We start from the raw sequence: 24,431 nt of genomic DNA on the forward strand, positions 1-24,431 counted from the left end.
TTTATTTAATCTAATCCACAGTCCTTATGGAGAGTCACAGCGGTGCCGTCAGGGCAGCCTGAGTGCAGCTGTGGGTCTATTTTGAAAGTGTCTGCCAGAGAGGAAAGGCGGGCCATATTCTCACCCCTTATAACCAGTGAGGAGAGTGGCACTCACATTGCATGAGTGAAACATGTTTTGGGAAATAAACACCAATTAAAATAAAAGAAAGCAACGAGAAAGTACTAGATGCACAATGTCATTTTATTGAGCTCTTTCTTCCTGGCACAGGGTCACATTCTCAGAGATTGCTGCACATTTCTCATGAATGAGGATGACTGAAGAATCCCATGAAAGTCACACAATGTCACAGACATTTTCCAGCCAAGAGCAAGAGCAGGACATCCTTAGATCTGATGCAGATCAATTATCCCCCTGAATGAGATCCTGGGATAATCAAAGCTCTACACACACTGCAGCTCCCGGGACTGTCAGTCACAGAGATACTAATATCTGGCAGAGAGCCCCCCGAACCCCACACACTGACCATCTTTATAAAAGATAACACAACCGTGTATAATTTACACACATGGTGCTAACATTGCTTCTAAAATGAAGCCTCGCCACTGGGAGAATTGTTCCTCCTTTTCTTTCATCCACATGGAATGATAAACTCTGAGAATACAGAATACATGTGCACATTGTCACATACATGCTCAGAGATAATTCACTTATCTCCAACATACTAGGAACACACTTTGCCATCACAGAAGGCAGGGATTTTGTGGTACATTTTCATTGAAAATACAAGATATCAAAACTGATATATAAACAAGGTCATGACCCCAACATCACGCAGATCAATAAATGACTGATCATCATGTGATTTACAAATATCGATCAACATGAATGTTAAAAACATACTGAACATGGACTAGGGCTTTGATCCAAGACCCTCGTATCACACATGCATGTGCTATTGATCACTGCAAATAGATCAATGAATCTGCAGTGCATGCATACAGTGCACACACACAGTGCACGCAGTGCACATCCTGTGAGGATATTAAACATGTTTACATGTAAATGCACTCCTTAAACGGAAGTTACTGGATGACAAGCAGAGCATTGCAAAAATACAGGAATAATATCAGACGGGAGTGATATTCTAAGAGTGACATTTAGATAATTCGCAGTTTCATAATGAATATTTAATATAAACATCTTCTGCAATGAAGATACAATTTAAGGAATAACTTGGCCTCATTTTCATAAATAACTAGTTCCTTATTTTCAACCAACCCGTCCTACAAGGATCTAACATTCACCCTATGTTTATCCTGCAAGGATATCATTCACAGTGTGTCCATCCCACAGGGATATCACATCGCCATCACTGCACCTCTGGAAGTGCAGTAAACTCACCCCGTGCACAGCACGGCCGGGTACAGACATGAGAAGGAATATTCTCCACTCAGAGAGGACCGAGGCCTCTAGAGAAGTCCCAGCTTCCTCCAGTGTCAGAAGAAAAGTCCATGGCCGCATCCCCGGCATTACCAGGGTCTCCACGGGGCTCTGGGGCTGTCCTGGGCGGGCTCTTTAGTGCTGCTCGGGCAGGACGGAGGTCGAGAAGGACACACAGCCTCTGCTGCAGCCCCAGGTCTATGGAGGGCGCTCAGGAGCTTCACCCCGGTCTCCTTGGGGGCTCCATGGAGGCAGAGGAAGTGCAGATAATCCTTGAGGCATCTGGAGTAACCTTCACTGGCGGCCATTGCTGAAAGGAAATAGAAGAAGGACATTAATGGTTGGTTCATTTACACAACAAAGATGTAAACACAATGTACACGTTTTAGAGTATTAGATAATATTTAGGGAGAAGTGGGAAATACAGTTTACATTTCTATAGGATGCCTTATAGTTATACAAAGGTTGGAGGATTAAGGTATATTTAAAGGACATGGCAAATTGATGTGCCTACAACTTTGGAATTTCTCGTTTTTTACAGATTGAACTAGTTCCAAGCTCCAGGCCTGGGAGTGACATGTCGTAAAGTCCCTCTATGTGTGGGAAATGTGCAGCAGGGGAGGGCGGTGGATGAAAGGAGGGAGTGGGGGCGGAGGAGTTACTACAGAAAGAAGAGGGGATATACACAGAAAGAGAAGCAACACAGGGAGGGATTGTGGAGAGGGAGGCATGGGAGTAATGAGAGATACACGGGTGTAGGGCGCGACCGGGAGTGAGGGAGGGGGTAAGGAAATGAGGGCAGGCTGTACCCATGGATATGGGAGGGAGGGGAGAGAGGGGAGAGGAGGAGAAGGAAGGAAGGGAGGTATAACCTGTGGAATACTAGTCATAAACAGGCACTGCAAATGCACGTGCTGCTGCAGAGAAGCGCTTTCCTTTTCTAACTCCCTGCATTATTTGGGAGGCGTGTGGGCAGGAGCTTATCTGCAGGTGTATTTAATCATACGTGTTTAAGGCAGTGTATTATAAACTGGTAAACTGGGGCCTTAAGGACACATGACCGCTGTCATGCACACGTTGCTTCTCTGGGGCTGATGTACTTAATTAACATCTTTTTACCACCCACACCTACCCCCCTCCCCCCAGCGCTCCAGTTGCACCCCCTGCAATGCTACCCCTTCCCTTTCAGGCCTCTCACCTGGTGCTGCTGTCAGCACGCGCTGGGCCAGGACTCTCACGGCCATTTCCAGGATATCCGCTTTCTCTGCATTGGGCGGAAGCTCCTGGTCCCCAAACTCTCTCTGCAGTAACATCCTCAGCTGCTCGATGCTGCCGTTGATCCGCTCTCTCCTCATCTTCTCAACCGCCGGTTTCCTCAACTGCAGAAACAAAAGGAACGCTCCTTATAACATGCGTCTCACATACAAATACAGACATTTGCAAAATAAATACCACAGACCCCTAGTTTAAACTATCATAATATATTTTCGACCAAATGTTAAGTGCAATAATGTATATCAATGCATTTATTTGCAGGTTCTATTTCAGCAAGTCATATAATCTATCGTTATTTTCCTGCTTCTTACCTTTCTAATGCCTCTGCCCTCGAGCTCCTGCCCATACAGCTCCAAGGGGCAGAAAGGCGCCATCCTGCCCAGTCTGGGGTTAAGGGCTGCTTCTCTGTTGTGAGGCCGCAGTGATCTGAAGAGCTCCCTCCCTCCAGCCCTATTTATCCCCCTCAGCTGCAGGGAAATGTATGGGGCTGCGGCTGGGGAGAGGTTCCCACACTCAGCAGCCAATCAGAGAGCAGCAGGGACAATAGAAGTGTGTCCCATTACAGGGCGAGAGGCAGGGGAGCATCTGGCACTGGTACACAATGGATGAGAGTGTGGGAAAGACCCGCCCCATCTAAAGGGATAAGTGACAAGGCTTGTGGCAGTGCCCCCGGGCATCTGCCACAGGCCAAGCATTGAATGTGCCATGATCTTCTCATGGGAGGAAGTGGATGAGCGTGGGTATATCTGCTCCCTGGCACTGCAGATAAGCAGGGACAGGGAGGATACACGCAGTAAAAGATGATTGTATCTTTATTATATCCAGAGAACATTTACAAACCAGGAAAATCGGATTTTTTTTATACAAACGTATTGTTGAATAGATGCGCAAAGTCGGAGGATATTCTGTGTTAAAAAAATATCTGGACGTTTGGTCCTTTCTCTACCAAAAAATGTAACATTTCTGTTCAATATATTCCTTCAAAAAAGGTAGAAATAAAAGGTGCACACTTCTTAATCCTGGAATTCATGCAATGCTGCACACAAAGGCCACCAAGCCCTCACAGTGTCCCTATCCGTGTGCATTTGTCTGTCTCTGGATGCACACATTCTGGACGCTGCTGCACAGAACTCTGGGATCTGAAACGTGCATTCATCCTGGATTGTGCACTGATAATATTCCATATCTTGCAGCAGATTCTCACCCCACTGCCCCTCCCCGGGCCCCCATCACTCCACAACCTCCACGGTGGGATCTTAAAGTGTAAGACTCTCTAACTTAACACCTCACTTTTCACCCCCCTTTATGGCAAAAGTGACTTCCTGTGAAGTGGACACCAGAGCCCCTATGAGTGATCAAAGTCCGCTTTCTATTGCTGCTCTCGCGTGGTCAAGCAATGGCACTGGGGGATGGGAGGGAGTGTCACTGGGGGATGGGAGGCAATGGCATTGGAGAATGGGAGCCAATGGCACTGAGGAATGGGAGGCAATGGCACTGCGGGATGGGAGGCAGTGGCACTGGGGAATGGGAGGCAATGGCACTGGGGTATGGGAGGCAGTGGCACTGGGGATGGGAGGCAATGGCACTGGAGGATGGGAGGCAATGGCACTGGGGGTTGGGAGGCAGTGGCACTGGGGGATGGGAGGGAGTGGCACTGGGGGATGGGAGGGAGTGTCACTGCGGGATGGGAGGCAATGGCACTGGGGGATGGGAGGCAATGGCACTGGGGGTTGGAGGCAATGCACTGCGGGATGGGAGGGAGTGGCACTGGGGGGGTATGGGAGGCAGTGACACTGGGGATGGGAGGCAATGGCACTGGGGGATGGGAGGCAATGGCACTGGGGGATGGGAGGGAGTGGCACTGGGGGATGGGAGGGAGTGGCACTGGGGATGGCAGGCAATGGCACTGGGGCATGGGAGGGAGTTGCACTGGGGGGTGGGGGAGTGGCACTGGAGGATGGGAGGCAGTGGCACTGGGGATGGGAGGGAGTGGCACTGGGGCATGGGAGGGAGTGGCACTGGGGTATGGGAGGGAGTGGCACTGGGGCATGGGAGGAAGTGGCACTGGGGATGGGAGGCAATGGCACTGGGGAAGGGAGGGAGTGACACTGGGGGATGGGAGGCAGTGGCATTGGGGTATAGGAGGCAGTGGCACTGGGGGGAGGGAGTGGCACTGGGGCATGGGAGGCAGTGGCACTGGGGGTTGGGAGGCAGTGGCATTGGGGTATAGGAGGGAGTGGCACTGGGGATGGCAGGCAATGGCACTGGGGCATGGGGGGGAGTGACACTGGGGGATGGGAGGCAGTGGCATTGGGGTATAGGAGGCAGTGGAACTGGGGGGTGGGAGGGAGTGGCACTGGGGCATGGGAGGGAGTGGCACTGGGGGATGGGAGGGAGTGACACTGGGGGATGGGAGGCAATGGCACTGGGCTGGGAGGGAGTGGCACTGGGTGATGGGAGGGAGTGTCACTGCGGGATGGGAGGCAATGGCACTGGGGGATGGGAGGCAATGGCACTGGGGGTTGGAGGCAATGCACTGCGGGATGGGAGGGAGTGGCACTGGGGGGGGTATGGGAGGCAGTGACACTGGGGATGGGAGGCAATGGCACTGGGGGATGGGAGGCAATGGCACTGGGGGATGGGAGGGAGTGGCACTGGGGGATGGGAGGGAGTGGCACTGGGGATGGCAGGCAATGGCACTGGGGCATGGGAGGGAGTTGCACTGGGGGGTGGGGGAGTGGCACTGGAGGATGGGAGGCAGTGGCACTGGGGATGGGAGGGAGTGGCACTGGGGCATGGGAGGGAGTGGCACTGGGGTATGGGAGGGAGTGGCACTGGGGCATGGGAGGAAGTGGCACTGGGGATGGGAGGCAATGGCACTGGGGAAGGGAGGGAGTGACACTGGGGGATGGGAGGCAGTGGCATTGGGGTATAGGAGGCAGTGGCACTGGGGGGAGGGAGTGGCACTGGGGCATGGGAGGCAGTGGCACTGGGGGGTATGGGAGGCAGTGGCACTGGGGGTTGGGAGGCAGTGGCATTGGGGTATAGGAGGGAGTGGCACTGGGGATGGCAGGCAATGGCACTGGGGCATGGGGGGAGTGACACTGGGGGATGGGAGGCAGTGGCATTGGGGTATAGGAGGCAGTGGAACTGGGGGGTGGGAGGGAGTGGCACTGGGGCATGGGAGGGAGTGGCACTGGGGGATGGGAGGGAGTGACACTGGGGGATGGGAGGCAATGGCACTGGGCTGGGAGGGAGTGGCACTGGGTGATGGGAGGGAGTGACACTGTGGGATGGGAGGGAGTGGCACTGGGGATGGGAGGCAGTGGCACTGGGAGATGGGAGGGAGTGGCACTGGGGGATGGGAGGCAATGGCACTGGGGCATGGGAGGGAGTGGCATTGGGGGTTGGGAGGCAATGGCACTGGGGGATGGGAGGGAATGGCACTGGGAGATGGGAGGCAATGGCACTGGGGCATGGGAGGGAGTGGCACTGGGGCATGGGAGGGAGTGGCACTGGGGGATGGGAGGGAGTGCCACTGGGGGATGAGAGGCAATGGTACTGGGGGAATGGAGGGAGTGGCACTGGGGGATGGGAGGGAGAGGTTCTGAGTTTTTCTCAACAAGCTCTGGACTCTAGTGCACCCAACTGAAAAGGAGAGTGTGGCATGTTCGGAACCAACCCTTTATTCTGTACATTCAACAGAAACAACATCGAAATATGACTGTGCCTCCTGCTTTTTTTGATCTTTTCTTGCAAGGCACTATGTTTGCAGGATGTATCTCAGTCGCATCAATTATTTCACCTAATCTTTGAGGGGAGATCCATGCCTCAAAATTGATGTACCATGAATAGTGTAAGAGAAACTTCAATGTGTGGAGTCAATATTAGGTCAATATTATTCTATATTGCAACATCGCAGTCTGTTGAGACATGCAGGAGCGAGTCTCTGCGTAGCACATACCTAAAATACACGTCTGCCAGTTATGGAAACAAAGGCACTGTGATGCAAAGTGCCCAGGATCACTTTAGTCAAGAAGAGAAGCTGGGAATTTGTCTCAGGTGTCCTATTTGCATATCAGGCAGGAGTAAACTATGGGGTCATTATGAGTATGTTGGAGGAGGAAAAAAGTGGCTGTAATTCCCCCAAGTCTCCAATAGAGTGCTAAGAGACTCCATGAAAGGGTAATAAAACCACATTAAAATTACTGATAATCAGGTAAATGCATCATCAATATGACTGGCAATACCAATAAATAGGTATGGCAGATACTTGAGGAACTGCCACCTGGTAAAGGAGTAAAAGCACTCGTTTCCTTTATTTGTATTAAATAATAACATGAATTGGGTAATTCCATTTAAGAAAGGGTGGTCTGCTAAATAGCCCCCCCCTGCCCCCTCAGAAAGCTCCATGACAAACCATTGCCTACAGCTGTGCCCGGCAGCATCAGGACCTTGATCTGCAGCTCACGCGCTCCTGTGGCACAAGACTCAGAGGTGCCCTGTTGGCAGCTGCTGTAACAGCAAAGTCACTGCAGTGCTGAGGTTGCATTTGAGTCTGTGCCTCTGTTCCAGAACCATAATAATGATGCTAAGCTATTGCCTGGTGGCAGGATCATGTTGATAATGTTGAAATATAAGACATAGATATGTTTTGGTATTGTGGCTGGTAATTCACATAATCATCATTATAAAGCCTGTGTATAAATAACAGAAACTTGAAACAGCTTTTCACACAACCTCCTCCGCCACACCTGCCCCAACTAGCTCCCTACCATAGTGGTTAAAAGCGGAAGATGAAATCTATTCTCTGGTTGTTTATCGATTCCCCAGAACATGATGGTAGCCTGTACTCTGATCCCTGCAAGTAAATACCCTCTCTTGTGCACCACACCCATCTCCCTTATAAATCGTTTCCCCATTACAATCGTTTCCCCCCAAAAAATGCATTAGTTTAAGCTGGTTTCAGGAAACACTTCAAACTATCAAAGACGGCCTTCAAATGGAGCCGCCACCTGAAATGTTTACATTGTTTGCACAGTTTGTGACGTCAGAAATATAAGCATCGTGGCAAATGTGTGTATATTCCTCTGGCGTCACATGCAAACTGTTAAATGTACACAAGTCAAAAGAAACATCTGTTAACCCAGGTGCCATTTAACATCTTTGTCCTGTTCTGTCCGGCCACTTGTCTGAAGGTCAGCCAGGTGGAGTCAACATAGCCCAACATTTCGGAGGAGGAGTACTGAATCCCAGTCAACTCAATGGTCTTGCACCACTACTTGTGTTTAATGTTTTGATTACTTATTGGTAATCTTCATTACTCCTAGTCCTATTCTTCCTCATCCCACTACCTGTGTATGAGGCACTATGCCCCATACACAAGTACTGGGATGAGGTAGAGGTTCATGGAGGTAATGGCTCGCTTAGCTACCTGTAATCTTCATTACTCCTAGTCCCACTCTTACTTATCCCAGTACTTACGTATGAGTGAAGGAGCCTCATATGTAAGCTCTGGGACAAGGAAGAGGGACGTGGAGGTAATTCTGGGCCAAGGAGCTGATTTTGGAGGTTGGGGTAGGGGTGGGAGGGAGAGGGAATGTTTGTGGGGGCGGGATTGTGTGAGAAATCATAATGGTTGTCCATGTTCAGTCTAAGCAGGCATGATATGTGGCATTAGTGGCTAGAGATGCATTTTGGTGCAGCCAGTCTAGTCATTCCTCAGTTTGGTATGAATTTATTTTATAACTGGGCATTTCTGATAAAGAAGTCCTGCTAAGTGTGATTACCTGGCTAGACTGGCATGTGGGTGCTGCCAGACTAGTCGTTTCTTACTGTGTCATTATATATTTTTCTGGGCATCTGTGATAAAATTATATAATTTAAGTCATTTATAAGGTACACAAGTGTTTCTAGGTGCGACAAGACACGGGAGGAGAGATAGAGGGAGGACAAGACAAACGATCTTACTAGGCCTTGTGTTATTCAGATCGTGCAGGTGTGAGAACGTGAAGTGCAAGGGGAAAGGGAGGGGGGAAGTGCAAGGGATAGGGGAGGGAAAAACAGGGCAGCGGATCTCTAAGTAAGTGTAGCCAGGGCAGTGCAGCTCTTGGTAGTGCAAGGAGAACAAGGGATTCTAGGGTTAGAGTTACAGCCCCTAAGTGCATGGTAGGCACAGAGGCAGTGCGGGGGTGACTGATAAAGAAAGAGCCTGCACATAGTGAGACTTTGAGGGTAGACCAGCAACCAGTCGGTACAGCAGACAGGTAGGTCAGGTAGGACAGGAGGGGAGGGAGAGAGAGAAAGCAGAAGAGGAAAGGTTTGAACTGCTTCCGGATCTTCAAGTGGTCCGGCTCAAGTTTGAGAGGGGCAGGGAGGCCTTTCCAGAGGAAGGCACCTGTATAGGAGAGAGATCTATCCCCCCAAACCCCCACTCTCTGCCTGGGGAAGTGTCTAACCCTTAGAGAGTTGGAGGTAGCTGAGCAAAGGGCTTGAAAAGGAAGGTATTTTGGAAGAGAGCGATAGATGTAGTGTGGGCCCGGGCCCAGAAATCTTTGTGGACAATACAAAGGGTCTTGAACTTGATCCTTGCAGCAACCAGGAGCCAGTGGAGAGGTTTCAGGGCTATAGAGATATGATCTCTGGGCTTGAGGCCAAGGATAAGTCTTGCAGTCCTGTTCTGGATTAGTTGCAGAGGACAGAGAGTAGAGGAAGGCAGGTTGAGAAAGAGGCTGTTTCAGTAGTCCAGCCTAGAGAGAACCAGGGCTCTGGAGACAGTGAGCTTCTAGGGGAAAGTGAGAAAGGGAAGAGTCCCTTTGAGGAGGGGAAGCTGGTAGTGGAATTTCTTGGCGATGTTCGAGATGTGAGGAGAGAAAGAGAGTGGAGTCAAAGACGACAACCACATTTTTTGCTTCGCAGGAAGGTGAAGGAAGAGGGCCCAAGGTGGGCGGAGAGAGGGCGTGAGGTAAAGCAGGGGCAGGGGTCCCAATGAGAAGGATCGCCATCTTACTGGCATTCAGGGAGAGATCGGGGATGCGCACCAATCCTGAATCGCGGATAGACAGTCAGGTATGAGAGAGAGAGGAGGGGAGCCTGAAGGAAAGCTGAGTGTCATCTGCATATGAGGAGAAGGTAGAGATCAGGTGGGCAAAAGGGGCCAAGAAGAGTTTGAAAAACCAGGGTGAGAGGATGGAGCCCTGGGGAATGCCACAGGAATAGAGAGATGTGGCAGAGAGCAAGGGACTAAGTTGCCCCTGGGAGGGGCAGTCCAAGAGGAAGGAGGTCAGCCACTCAAGAGCCTGATCCGTGATGCCCAGGTTCTCATGGAGTCTATTAATCAGGATGGCGTGGTTGACCGTGTCAAAAGCAGAGGAAATATCAAGTGGGATGAGGACAGAAGGAATGCTGTAATCAAGGTTAGAGAGCAGATCTTCACAGGTGTTCAGGAGAACAGTTTATATGCCTCTGGTAGCTCTGAAGCCAGACTGATGGTCATGGAGACAACTAACAGATTCAGTGTGGAGAGTAAGTTGGAAGATGGCCAGTTTTGTCCAGCAGTTTGCCCAGGAAAGGGGTGTTGGATATTGGGTGATAGTTTGCCAGGCAGGCAGGAAAGGCAAATGGCTTCTTGAGGAGTGGGTGCATGAGGAAGTGCTTAAGGGCAGAGGGGAACATTTCAGTGGTGAAAGAGTGATTACAGAAATTGGCCAAGGCTGGATTGAGGGTGTCAATATGGTCCTTGATGGTTCTAGAGGAGCAGAGGAGCACCTGTTTGGACAACACTTTCATAGATCAGACTTGTCTAGAAACCTCATCAGGTATTGTCAGTGCGAAAGAGGAGAAAGGAGGAAGAGAAGTAGAGCTGGCCAATGGGGGGCCAAGAGAGGAAGAGGGAGAGGAAGAGGAGATGGGGGACTGGATGTCCTGAGTTTTAACAGAGAAGTGAGAGAACAGAGCCATACAGATGGCCTGGGTGGGAACAGGAGAGGTAAAGACCGCAACAAGATTGACCAGTTACTTACAGATTTTAAAGAGTTTGGCCGTGTTGTTAGATGCCACAGAGACACAGGCTTGAATGTGTGTTCTCTTCTTGATGAGTGTTATTGTTTCGACTGGCATTTTGGTGCAACTAGTCTAGGTATGTCTAAATGTGGCCTGGCATGCTTTACTGTAATGTTATTACACTGGTCTAATTTGTGCAGCCAGTTGGACATGTTTTCATTGTGGCATAGCATTTATAATAGCAAAGCATTAATGTTCCTGTGCACTGGTGGTGACTTGCATGTATTGGATTGGTGTTGCCCTACAAAACAATTGCAAACACTCTGGCGTTTTAGCCAGTTTTTCTCAGAAAGAGTGCTGTATATTGCATTAAAACACATATTTATATCTTTCTCCTAGTGCAGTGTGTGGCATACACCTTCAACAGCACATTTGTGAGTATTGTGCAAGCATGATGATCTAGGCAGATAGTGTGGCGCGACCCATGATTTGTTGCTGAGTTGGGGGGGCCTTCAGCATGGTTTTCAGGGGGCCCCTCACATTTTGTGTTACGCCGCTGTCTGTATTTACACTTGGACAACCTGCAATCACTCCCTGATTAAGGCAGTTTTATACAGGTTGTGGTGGTGGTTGAAAGGGCTCTTTATGGGGAGGGTTGACGGGGTAGGTGGGGGGGTCACGCTGACATCTCTCGGGGTGAGAGAGAGAGATATTGCCACATGCATTGATCACTTCCTGGATACCCATCAGCCAGATTCCGATCTGTTATTTACTATCTCATTTTTCATTAAAACCCTAGGGTTGTTTTGTCCTATTAATGTTGCACCCCCGTTACCGTAGGCACCCAGGATCCGATTAAAAGATCTGCCCCATTCTCAGTGCCCTCCTGCCATGGAGTAAGAAGTGCCAGTTCTCAGTGCCCTCCTGCAATGAAGTAAGAAGTGCAATTTCCCAGTGCCCTCCAGCCATGGAGTAAGAAGTGCCAGTTCTCAGTGCCCTCCTCCCTTGGAGTAAGAAATGCTAGTTCTCAGTGCCCTCCTGCCATGGTGTGAGAGGTGCCAGTTCCCAGTGCCCTCCTGCCATGGAGTAAGAAGTTCTAGTTCTCAGTGCCTGCCTGCTATGGAGTAAGAAGTGCCAGTTCTCAGTGCCCTCCTGCCATGGAGTAAGTGCCAGTTCTCAGTGCCCTCCTGCAATGAAGTAAGAAGTGCAAGTTCTCAGTGCCCTTCTGACATGGAGTAAGAAGTGCCAGTTCTCAGTGCCTTCCTGCCATGGAGTAAGAAGTGCCAGTTCTCAGTGCCTTCATGCAATGGAGTAAGAAGTGGCAGTTCTCAGTACCCTCCTGCCATGGAGTTAGAGGTGCCAGTTCCCAGAGCCTCATCGCTCAATGAGGTCAGAGGCTGCTCTGCAGATGGTGCTCCAGGTGTTGGTTGCAGAGGATCACATGGCTCCTGGGGGCGAGGCTGGGGCACGACACGCCTCTATTGTAGACCGTTTGAGTGGGATGAATAGACTCGCAGTGTGGGAAGCTCTGGGAGACTCCAGCTCCAGGCCCTGCTGCCCAAAGCAGTGTCCACTCAACCATCAATCTAAATGACACGTGCAGGAAACTGAGGGTGTAAGAGGCGGGGCCAGAACACACAGCGAGGGTCTACCACAAAACACACCTGACTGCAGTCCTGGGAGATGACAAACAGGAGCTGAGACACACAATGGGGTGCTCTCTGCAGACACCACGCCAGGTGACCTTTAATTGGTCTGGCACCGGGGGTGCTGTACTCCTGAAGTGCACATCTGCCGGCAGCCGGAAGTGGCAGAAAGGTCAAGGGCAATATCCAGAGGCTACAAAAGCCATCCACTATATGCTTCCCAGGCGCTGCTGGCATACAGAGGGAGAGCCCCGGGGGTAAGGGGAGACAGGGGGCTTCGGTTCTTTGGACCTTGCTGAGTGAAATGCCCTTAGACTTACCCTGCCTGCAGTCCTCGGCCTCTAACTCCAATCCTTTGTTGTGTTATGCGATAGAGTCCTACATGGCGTGACTTTGCCATTTTCACCCCCTCTTGTTGCTTGGGGGACCTGCAAGTGATGGTTGTGAATTGGTTGGGGTGGGAAGTTAGCAGGAATCTTGCTGTTGTGTTGTTGCATGTAGCTTGATATTGACCAGGCTGTTTGGGCAGGGAAGCTTTTGGGTAGTCTTGGTGCCCTGGTGACCAGTGAGACGCGGCTTGGTCATAGCCAGGAGGGTAGGGCCATGTTTTATGTCAAGTGGGAACTTGTGTGGTGACCCAATCAGGCTCATGCAATCAAGTCATGTGCTTGGCAGTTGGGGTCAGGCGTGTGTGCTATGGAGAGTTTCAGTGTAATGGTAGCATTGAGGGATCTAGAGTCGGAGGGGGCGGAAGGTTTGTAGGTAGTAAGGGTTAACTGTGGGCAGTGTAATGCCAGGGTGCCACTCCAAATGGACTTTTCCTTGCCTGCAACTGCAACCATCTCCCGTTCCGAAAGCACCTCCTCTTCGCTTCTGCCTTTGCCCCTCTTGTCCCCGCTAATCTGTTTTCTCTCTTGGCACTGTGCACCTGGCCACCCTCTGTCCTTCGGGCCCAGGTACCTGCTCACCCTGCCACCCTCCTGCACTGCCTCTGAGCCACCCTTTGCTCTGGGATCTGTATCTGTACCCATACAGTACCCTACTTTTCTTCTGCACTTATCAGATATACCCTATCTGACTAATCATGCACTTGCCACTTGATGGCTGCACTACCACTTTTCATTGTGTGTACTTATTTATTTATTTCACTTATTATTTATTATGTTCTCTCCTCTGTTCTGCACTTTCCACTTCTCCCACTCCTCGCACTGTCCCCCTTTTCCCTTTTCCACGCACTTACGCGTTCCTAATGTCACTGGGCCTAGTAAGATTGTTGTTTTTTTCCTCCCTTGTTCCCCTCCCTTTGCTTGGTCGCGCTCTGAAACACTTGTGTATGAGTTCGATATAAATAAAATATCAGATCATATCATATCATAGCACCAAGTTGTCACTAGGGATTTTTCAGTGTGACACTGCCATTTATTTTGTCGTGCTTTTGCTGCCTGCTGCCATTTACAAGGTTCCAAGAGATATACGAGCCTCAGTCACACAATCTGTGAAGTGTTGTGAGTGCTGCATTCACAGTGATGAGCCATGCTCATCCTCCCCGTGCCCATCCTCCCCTGTGCCCATCCTCCCCCGTGCACATCCTCCCCATGCCCCCGGAATAATGTTTGGCTTCAGTGTGCTCAGTCGATAGTGATCGCTCCTCATTAATACTTATTTCCAGTATTAAGTGTTCCAATCATGCCCTGTTGCGATTCTTGGAATGTCTCATTCCATTCTCACTGTTCAGGATAAAATGCCCATTTATTTAATCTAATCCACAGTCCTTATGGAGAGTCACAGCGGTGCCGTCAGGGCAGCCTTAGTGCAGCCGTGTTTCTATTTGAAAAGTGTCTGCCAGAGAGGAAAGGCGGGCCATATTCTCACCCCTTATAACCAGTGAGGAGAGTGGCACTAACATTGCATGAGTGAAACATGTTTTGGGAAATAAACACCAATTAAAATAAAAGAAAGCAATGAGAAAGTAATGGTTGCACAATGTCATTTTATTGAGCTCTTTCTTCCTGGCACAGGGTCACATTCTCAGAGATTGCTGCACATTTCTCATAAATGAGGACGACTGAAGAATCCCATGAAAGTCACTCAATGTCACAGACATTTTCCAGCCGAGAGCAAGAGGATAACACAGGACATCCTTAGATCTGATGCAGATCAATTATCCCCCTGAATGAGATCCTGGGATATTCACAGCTCTACACACACTGCAGCTCCCGGGACTGTCAGTCACAGAGATACTAATATCTGGCAGAGAGCCCCCCGAACCCCACACACTGACCATCTTTATAAAAGAAAACACAACAGTGTATAACTTACACACATGGCAATAACACTGCTTCTAAAATGAAGACTCGCCACTGGGAGAATTGTTCCTCCTTTTCTTTCATCCACATGGAATGATAAATTTTGAGAATACAGAATACATGTGCACATTGTCACATACATGTTCAGAGATAATTCACATATCTCCAACATACCAGGAACACACTTTGCCTTCACAGAAGGCAGGGATTTTGTGGTACATTTTCATTGAAAATACAAGATATCAAAACTGATATATAAACAAGGTCATGACCCCAACATCACTCAGATCAATAAATGACTGATCATCATGTGATTTACAAATATCGATCAACATGAATGTTAAAAACATACTGAACATGGACCTGGGCTTTGATCCAAGACCCTCGTATCACACATGCATGTGCTACTGATCACTGCAAATAGATCAATGAATCTGCAGTGCATGCACACAGTGCACACACACAGTGCACGCAGTGCACATCCTGTGAGGATATTAAACATGTTTACATGTAAATGTACTCCTTAAAAGGAAGTTACTGGATGACAAGCCGAGCATTGCCAAAATACAGGAATAATATCAGACGGGAGTGATATTCTAAGAGTGACATTTACATAATTCGCAGTTTCATAATGAATATTTAATAGAAACATCTTCTGCAATGAAGATACGATTTAAGGAATAACTTGGCCTCATTTTCGTAAATAACGAGTTCCTTATTTTCAACTAGCCCTTCCTACAGGATCTAACGTTCACCCTATGTTTATCCTGCAAGGATATAATTCACAGAGTGTCCATCCCACAGGGATATCACATCGCCATCACTGCACCTCTGGAAGTGCAGTAAACACGCCCAGGCAGAGCGCTGCCGGGTACAGACATGAGAAGGCATATTCTCCACTCAGAGAGGACCGAGGCCTCTAGAGAAGTCCCAGCTTCCTCCAGTGTCAGAAGAAAAGTCCATGGCCGCAGCCCCGGCATCACCAGGGTCTCCACGGGACTCTGGGGCTGTCCTGGGCGGGCTCTTTAGTGCTGCTCGGGCAGGACGGTAGCCGAGAAGGACACACAGCCTCTGCTGCAGCCCCAGGTCTATGGAGGGCGCTCAGGAGCTTCACACCGGTCTCCTTGGGGGCTCCATGGAGGCAGAGGAAGTGCAGAGAGTCCTTGAGGCATCTGGAGTAACCTTCACTGGCGGCCATTGCTGAAAGGAAATAGAAGAAGGACATTAATGATTGGTTCATTTACGCAACAAAGATGTAAACATAATGTACACGTTTTAGAGTATTAGATAATATTTAGGGAGAAGTGGGAAATACAGTTTAAATTTCTATAGGATGCCTTATAGTTATACAAAGGTTGGAGGATTAAGGTATATTTAAAGGACATGGCAAATTGATGTGCCTATGTGCCTACAACTTTGGAATTTTTCGTTTTTTACAGATTTAAATAGTTCCAAGCTCCAGGCCTGGGAGTGACATGTCGTAAAGTCCCTCTATGTGTGGGAAATGTGCAGCAGGGGAGGGCGGTGGATGAAAGGAGGGAGTGGGGGCGGAGGAGTTACTAAAGAAAGAAGACGGGATAGACACGGAAAGAGAATCAACACAGGGAGGGATTGTGGAGAGGGGGGCACCGGAGGAAAGAGAGAAAAACGGGTGTAGGGCGCGACCGGGAGTGAGGGAAGGGGGTAAGGAAATGAGGGCAGGCTGTACCCATGGATATGGGAGGGAGAGGAGGAGAGGAGGAGAAGGAAGGAAGGGAGGTATAACCTGTGGAATACTAGTCATAACCAGGCACCGTAAATGCATGTGCTGCTGCAGAGAAGCGCTTTCCTTTTCTAACTCCTGTTATATCCGCCCTACGTCCCGCAGCGCGGTGACGTAGGGCAGCTTAATAAAAGCCCCGCCCCCTCGAGTGGGGAGCAGTTCCGGGCAAAGCGAAACCACCGTGTGCGTGTGTTCTTTTTCAGCGCTCCTGCCCAGGCCGCGCTCCAGCCCACGCGGCCTCCTGGACTGGAGCCAGCCCCTTCGTGCTGGGCCTCCGGAGAACACAACAATGGCGACGAGGTGAGCGAGCATCCACGCGCTCCACCACGACTTTGCACGCGGAAGCCACACGGACGCTCCGTGTGAATTTTTGGACACCCGGTGGGGGTCCCCACGGTCACGTGACCCCCACCCCCCCAAAAAAAAAAAGAAAAAAAAAAAAAAAATGTTTTCTTCATTCCCCTCCCACACCTCATCCTCAGGGGGTGAAAAAAAAATTTATTTTTTTTCTGCTCTTCTCGTGTCATCCCAGTCATCACCTGCAAAACGTCTCCTGCATGGAACACAGGCCACGAAGCGTCAATCCATCGGAGTACAAGTGCCGGTAGGACACTGCCCTAACACAGGGCGCGCACGAACCCAGAAGGCAGTGAATCGGTGATCAGGCGAACGCCACACCATGGCGACTGGGTCATCGACCCCTGGACCCTCCACACCGTCCAGGATGGCGGCAAACCTGTCTATGGCGTCACCACCGCCTCGCACGCAGGGGAGTTCGTCGACGTTGATCCAACCATTCGACCCATTCACAGACCCATCGTCCAGTGGACCCAGATGGCAGCTATGGCTACAGAAGTTTGAGATGGCCATGGAATGTAAGGACGTCACGTCATCCAGAAAAATGAAAGCTCATCTACTCCTCAGTGTGGGCGACGAGGTGCTGCGCATCTTTAACTCTTTGGATGTGGGTGACGGCCAAGATGCATACCGGAGTGCGAAGGACGCTCTAACAGCACACTTTCTCCCGCAACTAAATCCAGACTATGAGACTTTTATCTTTTGCACAACCATCCAGGCCCCCGATGAGACTCTCGACGCCTACCACACGAGGCTGAGGAAGCTGGCCATGTCGTGTGAGTTTACGAACACTGAAAGGGAGATCAGGAGGCAAATCATAAATGGAATCCACTCGGAGAAGCTGAGGCGTCTCGTGCTCAGTGAAAAGGGCATCCCTCTACAACGCATCCTGGAACTGGGTCGACAGAGGGAGCTTGCCCACTCCAGGGCCGCCAACATGGAAGTGACCCTACAAAAACTCCAGCCGTCATTTTCCACAGCGATGGTTGCTCAAATCTCGGACAGACAATCAACGAGGAGCGAAAGTGGCAGCGGCTACACCCAGAACAGGGGGCAGCCTCGAGCACCAGGACCAACCGAATGTGGATGGTGTGGCGGTCAAAGGCACGGAAGGCGAAACTGCCCGGCGCAAGGCACCACGTGTGGAGCATGCGGCAGGAAGGATCACTACGCGAAAGTGTGCAGATCTGTGAACACGCCACTGCAGCCTCCACAAGGATCCCAGGAAAAAGGGTCATCGAAAAAAAAGAAACAAGCCAGCGCGAGGAGGGTAGCGGTAGTCAACTCCTCGACAGAAGAAGAAGGGGATGACCTCTCAGCCCTACGACAAACAGCAGGCACTGAGAACGAAGGAAAGGGCCGAAAGGTGTACTTAGTATCGACACTAAACCAAGGGCCAGCAGCGTCGAAAAGAACCGCCAGGCGACGAAAATGCATGGTCAACATACAAGGCCAGGACATACAAATGACCATTGACACGGGGGCCTCGGTAAACGTCATGCCAACCACCGTTTTTCAAACCCTCGCACCACGACCCGAGCTAAAATCCACAGACACTCGGTTGTTTGCCTACGGCAGTCGGAAACCTCTACCAGTCATCGGGAGGTTCCGCACCACTCTTGGGCATGGTGAACAGAAATTATGGTCGAAGATCTATGTTGTCAAGGCGGGAGTTGAAAGCCTGCTGAGCGGTGATGCGGCTGAAGACCTGGGCGTGGTCAAATTCATATGCCACGTTGACGACACATCCGAGGTTGAGAACTTCCTCAGGCAACACCCCAAGCTACAAAGGGGGATAGGCTGTCTCAAAGGAAAGACCATCAAACTACATATTGATCAGTCAGTGCAACCACGTGCGGTAAGACACCGAAGGACACCCTTCCACATGAGGGAACAAGTTGAGAAGGAGCTAAGGTCGCTCGAAGCCGCTGGTATTATTGAAGAAGTCACGGGACCAACACCGTGGGTTTCCCCGATGGTGGTCACCCGGAAGCCCAAACAGCCAGGAAAAGTTCGGATCTGCATTGACATGCGCCTGCCCAATGCAGCCATCAAAAGAGAGCGACACATAACGCCTACAATTGACGAAATCATCACTGACCTCACTGGATCGTGTGTGTTCTCGAAGGTAGACCTAAAGGCGGGGTACCACCAGCTGAAGCTACACAGAGAGTCGCGCTATATCACCACGTTCTCAACCCACCTAGGTCTGAGGAGGTACAAGCGCCTGAGTTTCGGCATATCGTCGGCCGCGGAGGTTTTTCAACAGACCATCCAGGAGGTCATCAGAGGCATACCAGGGGTATTGAACGTGAGCGATGACATCCTAATACATGCACCGGACACCAAGGAACACATCATGAGACTCAAGACACTACTGGGCAGGCTGGAAAGCGCCGGACTCACAATCCATCGAGAGAAGTGCGAATTCCTAAAACCGGAAATAACTTTTTTTGGATACAGGTTCGACCGCACCGGCATATCACCTGATCCCCAGAAAGTGGCGGACATACAAGCTGCCAGCCCCCCCACGACTCCCACCGAGGTGCGCAGTTTCCTGGGAATGGCCACCTACTGTGGCAGATTCATTCGGAACTTAGCAACCCTATCCGAACCGCTGCGGGAACTAACAAAGGCCAGCACCAAATGGGACTGGGGGCCCGAATGCCAGCAAGCCTTTGAGAGCATAAAAGACTCCCTGTCGACTGATACCAAGATGGCCTACTACGACACGGACCTCACGACCGAACTATTTGTGGATGCCAGCCCTGTCGGACTTGGAGCAATCCTGATGCAGGTCACGAAGGAGGGCACCAAAAGGTCAATTGCATATGCATCCAGGGCGCTCACAGCAACGGAACAAAGGTACTCCCATATAGAAAAGGAGGCCATCGCCGTTCTATGGGGGTGTCGACACTTCCACATGTACCTATACGGGCGTAAGTTCACGGCGATCACCGACCACAAGCCCCTACTACCAATCTTCATTGGGTCATCGGCACACCCACCAGCCAGAATCACCAAGTGGTTACTACACCTCCAGCAATATGATTTCGAACTTGTCTACCAACCGGGCAGTGGCAACCCCGCGGACTTCCTGTCGAGACACCCACGACCAGCCACCCAGCAGGAAGTGCTAGTCGCCGAAGAAACGGAGGAGCACATTTGTCAAGTAGTCCACACCATGAGGCCCAAGGCAATAAACATTGAGGACATTGCAACAGAAACCCAGAATGACCCCTGTTGCGATCTGGTAAAAGATGCCATCATGTCAGGCAACTGGAAAGACTTCATGTCGCACACACGCAACAGAACCGAGGGGGCCAAGGAGTTCCTAGCAGGCATGTTCACGGTTCGGCAAGACCTCTCAATCACGGAGGGAGGGCTCCTGCTAAGGGGTGACCGCATCATCATACCCCCGAGGCTGCAGGACAGGATAGTGGCTCTAGCGCATGAAGAACACCAAGGGCTGGCAATAACAAAGGCACGGATCAGACACGGGGTATGGTTCCCTCACATCGACGATCGTGTTGAGGACCTAGTGAACACATGTCTACCCTGCCAAATAACGAGTGGACCACCGGACCCAGAACCGATCCTATCGGCCGAGCGTGGCCGGGCACGATGGGAAGCCATCAGCATTGACTTTTGCAAAATCAGAGAGGGTCTACATCTACTGGTGGCAATCGATGACCACTCACGCTATCCAGAGGTCGAGATAGTGGAGTCCACCGCCGCGGAAGTGGTCATCCCGGCAATAGAAAAGATGTTTGCCACCCATGGCCTGCCCACGACCATTAAAAGTGACAATGGACCCCCATTCACAGGGGAGGAATTCAGGTCATACCTACAGGAACTGGGCATTAAATATCACCACATCATGCCAAGGTGGCCACAAGCGAATGGGGACGTCGAGCGATTCATGAGGACCATCAACAAGGTACTCCGAGTATCAAAGGCAAACGCCAGCCCGTGGAGGGTCGACCTATTCCGGTTCCTAAGGAACTATCGGGTCACCCCCCACAGTACCACGGGCATACCACCTGCTGACCTTATGTTCGGAACTATCATCAACTCGTCGATCCCCCATCATCCAAGCAGAACCCCTGACGACGTCGACCATGCACGCGTGGAAACGAGGAGAACACGTGCCAATGCTCACATGAGCACCAAGAGAAGAGCAAGGCCCTCAAACCACAGAGTGGGCGACCAAGTCATCAAGTTGCGAAATCCCACGAAATCCAAGTTAGACACCAGGTATGAGGAACTGCCATGGACTATCAGCAACCGGCATGGGACCATGATAACTGTCACACGGGGAGGTCGGGAAGTAACAAGGAACGCCTCCTGGTTCAAGCCCGTGCCCCAGCACCTCTGGACGGACTGCGAGGGGCCTCACGACGACAACGAGCAACAAGGCAGCGACGTGCCGGCGCCAGACCCCGAGGAGGAACACACAGGGGATTGCAGCTGGCAATCACCGAGACTGCCCGGCAGTGAGGACACATGCAGCGAAGGTGAGCAGACTTACGAACCGAGCGGGGACAGCCCCCACGCGAAGCGGTACAGTCTGAGAAAGACCACGAGACCGCCTACGAGGCTGAATGACTATGTATGCTAAGCCAACAGCAGTGGCAGGAGTTTATAGTTGAGCATGTTGCTTATGTTTGTTTTGTTAGGTTATTTTGAAATAAAGGAGGAATGTTATATCCGCCCTACGTCCCGCAGCGCGGTGATGTAGGGCAGCTTAATAAAAGCCCCGCCCCCTCGAGTGGGGAGCAGTTCCGGGCAAAGCGAAACCAGCGTGTGCGTGTGTTCTTTTTCAGCGCTCCTGCCCAGGCCGCGCTCCAGCCCACGCGGCCTCCTGGACCGGAGCCAGCCCCTTCGTGCTGGGCCTCCGGAGAACACAACAACTCCCTCCATTGTTTGGGCGGCGTGTGGGCAAGAGCTTATCTGCAGGTGTATTTAATCATGCGTGTATTTAAGGCAGTGTATTATAAAATGGTAAACCGGGTCCTTAAGGACACATGACCGCTGCTGTCATGCACACGTTGCTTCTCTCGGGCTGATGTACTAAATTAAAATCGTTTTACCACCCACACCTACCCCCCTCCCCCCAGCGCTCCAGTTGCACCCCCTGCAATGCTACCCCTTCCTTTTCCGGCCTCTCACCTGGTGCTGCTGTCTGCACGCGCTGGGCCAGGACTCTCACGGCCATTTCCAGGATATCCGCTTTCTCTGCTTTGGGGGTAAGCTCCTGGTCCCCAAACTCTCTCTGCAGTAACATCCTCAGCTGCTCGATGCTGCTGTTGATCCGCTCTCTCCTCATCTTCTCAACCGCCGGTTTCCTCAACTGCAGAAACAAAAAGTTGCGCTCCTTATAACATGCGTCTCACATACAAAGACAGACATTTGCAAAATAAATACCACAGACCCCTAGTTTAAAGTATTATAATATATTTTCGACCAAATGTTAAGTGCAATAATGTATATCAATGCATATATTTGCAGGTTCTATTTCAGCAAGTCATATAATCTATCGTTATTTTCCTGCCTCTTACCTTTCTAATGCCTCTGCCCTCGAGCTCGTGCCCATACAGCTCCAAGGGGCAGAAAGGGGCCATCCTGCCCAGCCTGGGGTGAAGGGCTGCTTCTCTGTAGTGAGGCCGCAGTGATCTGAAGAGCTCCCTCCCTCCAGCCCTATTTATCCCCCTCAGCTGCAGGGAAATGTGTGGGGCTGAGGCTGGGGAGAGGTTCCCACACTCAGCAGCCAATCAGAGAGCAGCAGGGACAATAGAAGTGTGTCCCATTACAGGGCGAGAGGCAGGGGAGCACCTGGGACCCGACACAATGGACCCGAGTGTGGGAAAGACCCGCCCCTCTAAAGGGATAAGTGACAAGGCTTGTGTCAGTGCCCCCGGGCATCTGCCACAGGCCAAGCATTGAATGTGCCATGATCTTCTCATGGGAGGAAGTGGGCGAGTGTGGGTTTATCTGCTCCCTGGCACTGCAGATAAGCAGGGACAGGGAGGACACACGCAGTAAAAGATGATTGTATCTTTATTATATCCACAGAAAATATACCAACCAGGAAAATCGGATTTTTTTTTAATACAAACGTATTGATGAATAGATGTGCAAAGTCGCAGGATATTCTGTATTAAAAAATATCTGGACGTTTGGTCCTTTCTCTACCAAAAAATGTAACATTTCTGTTCAATACATACCTTCAAAAAAGGTAGAAATAAAAGGTGCACACTTCTTAATCTTGGAATTCATGCAATGCTGCACACAAAGGCCACCAAGCCCTCACAGTGTCCCTATCCGTGTGCATTTGTCTGTCTCTGGATGCACACATTCTGGACGCTGCTGCACAGAACTCTGGGATCTGAAATGTGCATTCATCCTGGATTGTGCACTGATAATATTCCAAATCTTGCAGCGGATTCTCACCCCACTGCCCCTCCCCGCGCCCCCATCACTCCACAACCTCCACGGTGGGATCTTAAAGTGTAAGACTCTCCAACTTAACACCTCACTTTTCACCCCCCTTTATGGCAAAAGTGACTTCCTGTGAAGTGGACACCAGAGCCCCTACGAGTGATCAAAGTCCGCTTTCTATTGCTGCTCTCGCGTGGTCAAGCAATGGCACTGGGGGATGGGAGGGAGTGGCACTGGGGATGGCAGGCAATGGCACTGGGGCATGGGAGGGAGTGTCACTGTGGGATGGGAGGCAATGGCATTGGAGGATGGGAGGCAATGGCACTGGGGGTTGGAGGCAATGGCACTGCGGGATGGGAGGGAGTGGCATTGGGGTATAGGAGGGAGTGGCACTGGGGATGGCAGGCAATGGCACTGGGGCATGGGAGGGAGTTGCACTGGGGGATGGGAGGGAGTGGCACTGGGGGGGTATGGGAGGCAGTGGCACTGGGGATGGGAGGCAGTGGCATTGGTGTATAGGAGGGAGTGGCACTGGGTATGGCAGGCAATGGCACTGGGGCATGGGAGGGAGTTGCACTGGGGGGTGGGGGAGTGGCACTGGAGGATGGGAGGCAGTGGCACTGGGGATGGGAGGGAGTGGCACTGGGGCATGGGAGGAAATGGCACTGGGGGATGTGAGGGAGTGGCACAAGACCCGGGTGGGGGAGGAGTTTGGGAAGAGGGGGCGTGGTCTAGAGGGGGCGGGGTTGGTAGTGGCCAGCCGATCAGATAAATACTTAAAAAAAAAAGAAAAAAAAGCACCCACAAAGGCAACATTGCCTTTTACCACAGGGCTTTAAGTGGGACGGGGCCTGCCGGGGCTCAGCCCCGGCAGGCTCCGAAATTTCAATTTGAGGCGAGGGCCCTGTGGGGCCCACTGATCTCCCCTGCCAGCCCCGGCCACTACACGAAAAGGATTTTTTTCTGAAGCCTCAAGCTCTCGCTCGTGTGCGAAAGCATCAGGCTCCAGAAAAAAATGCCTTTCAGCCATAATGGTGGCGCCGCACCTGCGAGGCATCCTTTAAGCAGGAGATGCCCGTGGGCCGGTGCCACCATTGTGGAGAGAAACGTGAGGCCACTGGAAGCTGAGGCCGTTTTCCTGAAGACTGAAACTCTGCGAGTTTCAGTCTTCAGGAAAACGGCCTCAGCTTCCAGCGGCCT

General features: G+C 51.1%; 2 protein-coding genes across 2 annotated transcripts; both read right to left on the reverse strand.

Moving 5' to 3' along the window:
* Window positions 1-222: 222 nt before the first annotated feature.
* On the reverse strand, window positions 223-3,125 carry LOC138472314 (transcription factor HES-5-like). Its single transcript, XM_069610438.1, has 3 exons — window positions 3,030-3,125; window positions 2,642-2,822; window positions 223-1,753 (listed from the first exon to the last, which is right to left on the reverse strand). The coding sequence occupies exons 1-3, from the start codon at window positions 3,090-3,092 to the stop codon at window positions 1,533-1,535; spliced, it is 465 nt and encodes a 154-aa protein (XP_069466539.1). The 5' UTR covers window positions 3,093-3,125; the 3' UTR covers window positions 223-1,532.
* A 12,525-nt stretch (window positions 3,126-15,650) lies between these two features.
* Window positions 15,651-22,414, reverse strand: LOC138472391 (transcription factor HES-5-like). The gene is made up of 3 exons (XM_069610527.1): window positions 22,352-22,414; window positions 21,963-22,143; window positions 15,651-15,871 (listed from the first exon to the last, which is right to left on the reverse strand). The coding sequence occupies exons 1-3, from the start codon at window positions 22,412-22,414 to the stop codon at window positions 15,651-15,653; spliced, it is 465 nt and encodes a 154-aa protein (XP_069466628.1).
* Between the last annotated feature and the right edge of the window lie 2,017 nt (window positions 22,415-24,431).

The sequence above is a fragment of the Ambystoma mexicanum genome, chromosome 8 (genome assembly GCF_040938575.1).
Source record: "Ambystoma mexicanum isolate Mex_15411 chromosome 8, UKY_AmexF1_1, whole genome shotgun sequence".
NCBI classification, from domain to species: domain Eukaryota; kingdom Metazoa; phylum Chordata; class Amphibia; order Caudata; family Ambystomatidae; genus Ambystoma; species Ambystoma mexicanum.

Excerpts from the sequence above, each read along its gene's own strand:
- LOC138472314 (XM_069610438.1), bottom strand. The coding sequence starts at position 3,092 with ATGGCGCCTTTCTGCCCCTTGGAGCTGTATGGGCAGGAGCTCGAGGGC. Across the intron at positions 2,823-3,029 it reads AGGGCAGAGGCATTAGAAAG|TTGAGGAAACCGGCGGTTGA; the intron begins GTAAGAAGCAGG and ends TTGTTTCTGCAG. Across the intron at positions 1,754-2,641 it reads CGTGCTGACAGCAGCACCAG|CAATGGCCGCCAGTGAAGGT; the intron begins GTGAGAGGCCTG and ends ATTTCCTTTCAG.
- LOC138472391 (XM_069610527.1), bottom strand. The coding sequence starts at position 22,414 with ATGGCCCCTTTCTGCCCCTTGGAGCTGTATGGGCACGAGCTCGAGGGC. Across the intron at positions 22,144-22,351 it reads AGGGCAGAGGCATTAGAAAG|TTGAGGAAACCGGCGGTTGA; the intron begins GTAAGAGGCAGG and ends TTGTTTCTGCAG. Across the intron at positions 15,872-21,962 it reads CGTGCAGACAGCAGCACCAG|CAATGGCCGCCAGTGAAGGT; the intron begins GTGAGAGGCCGG and ends ATTTCCTTTCAG.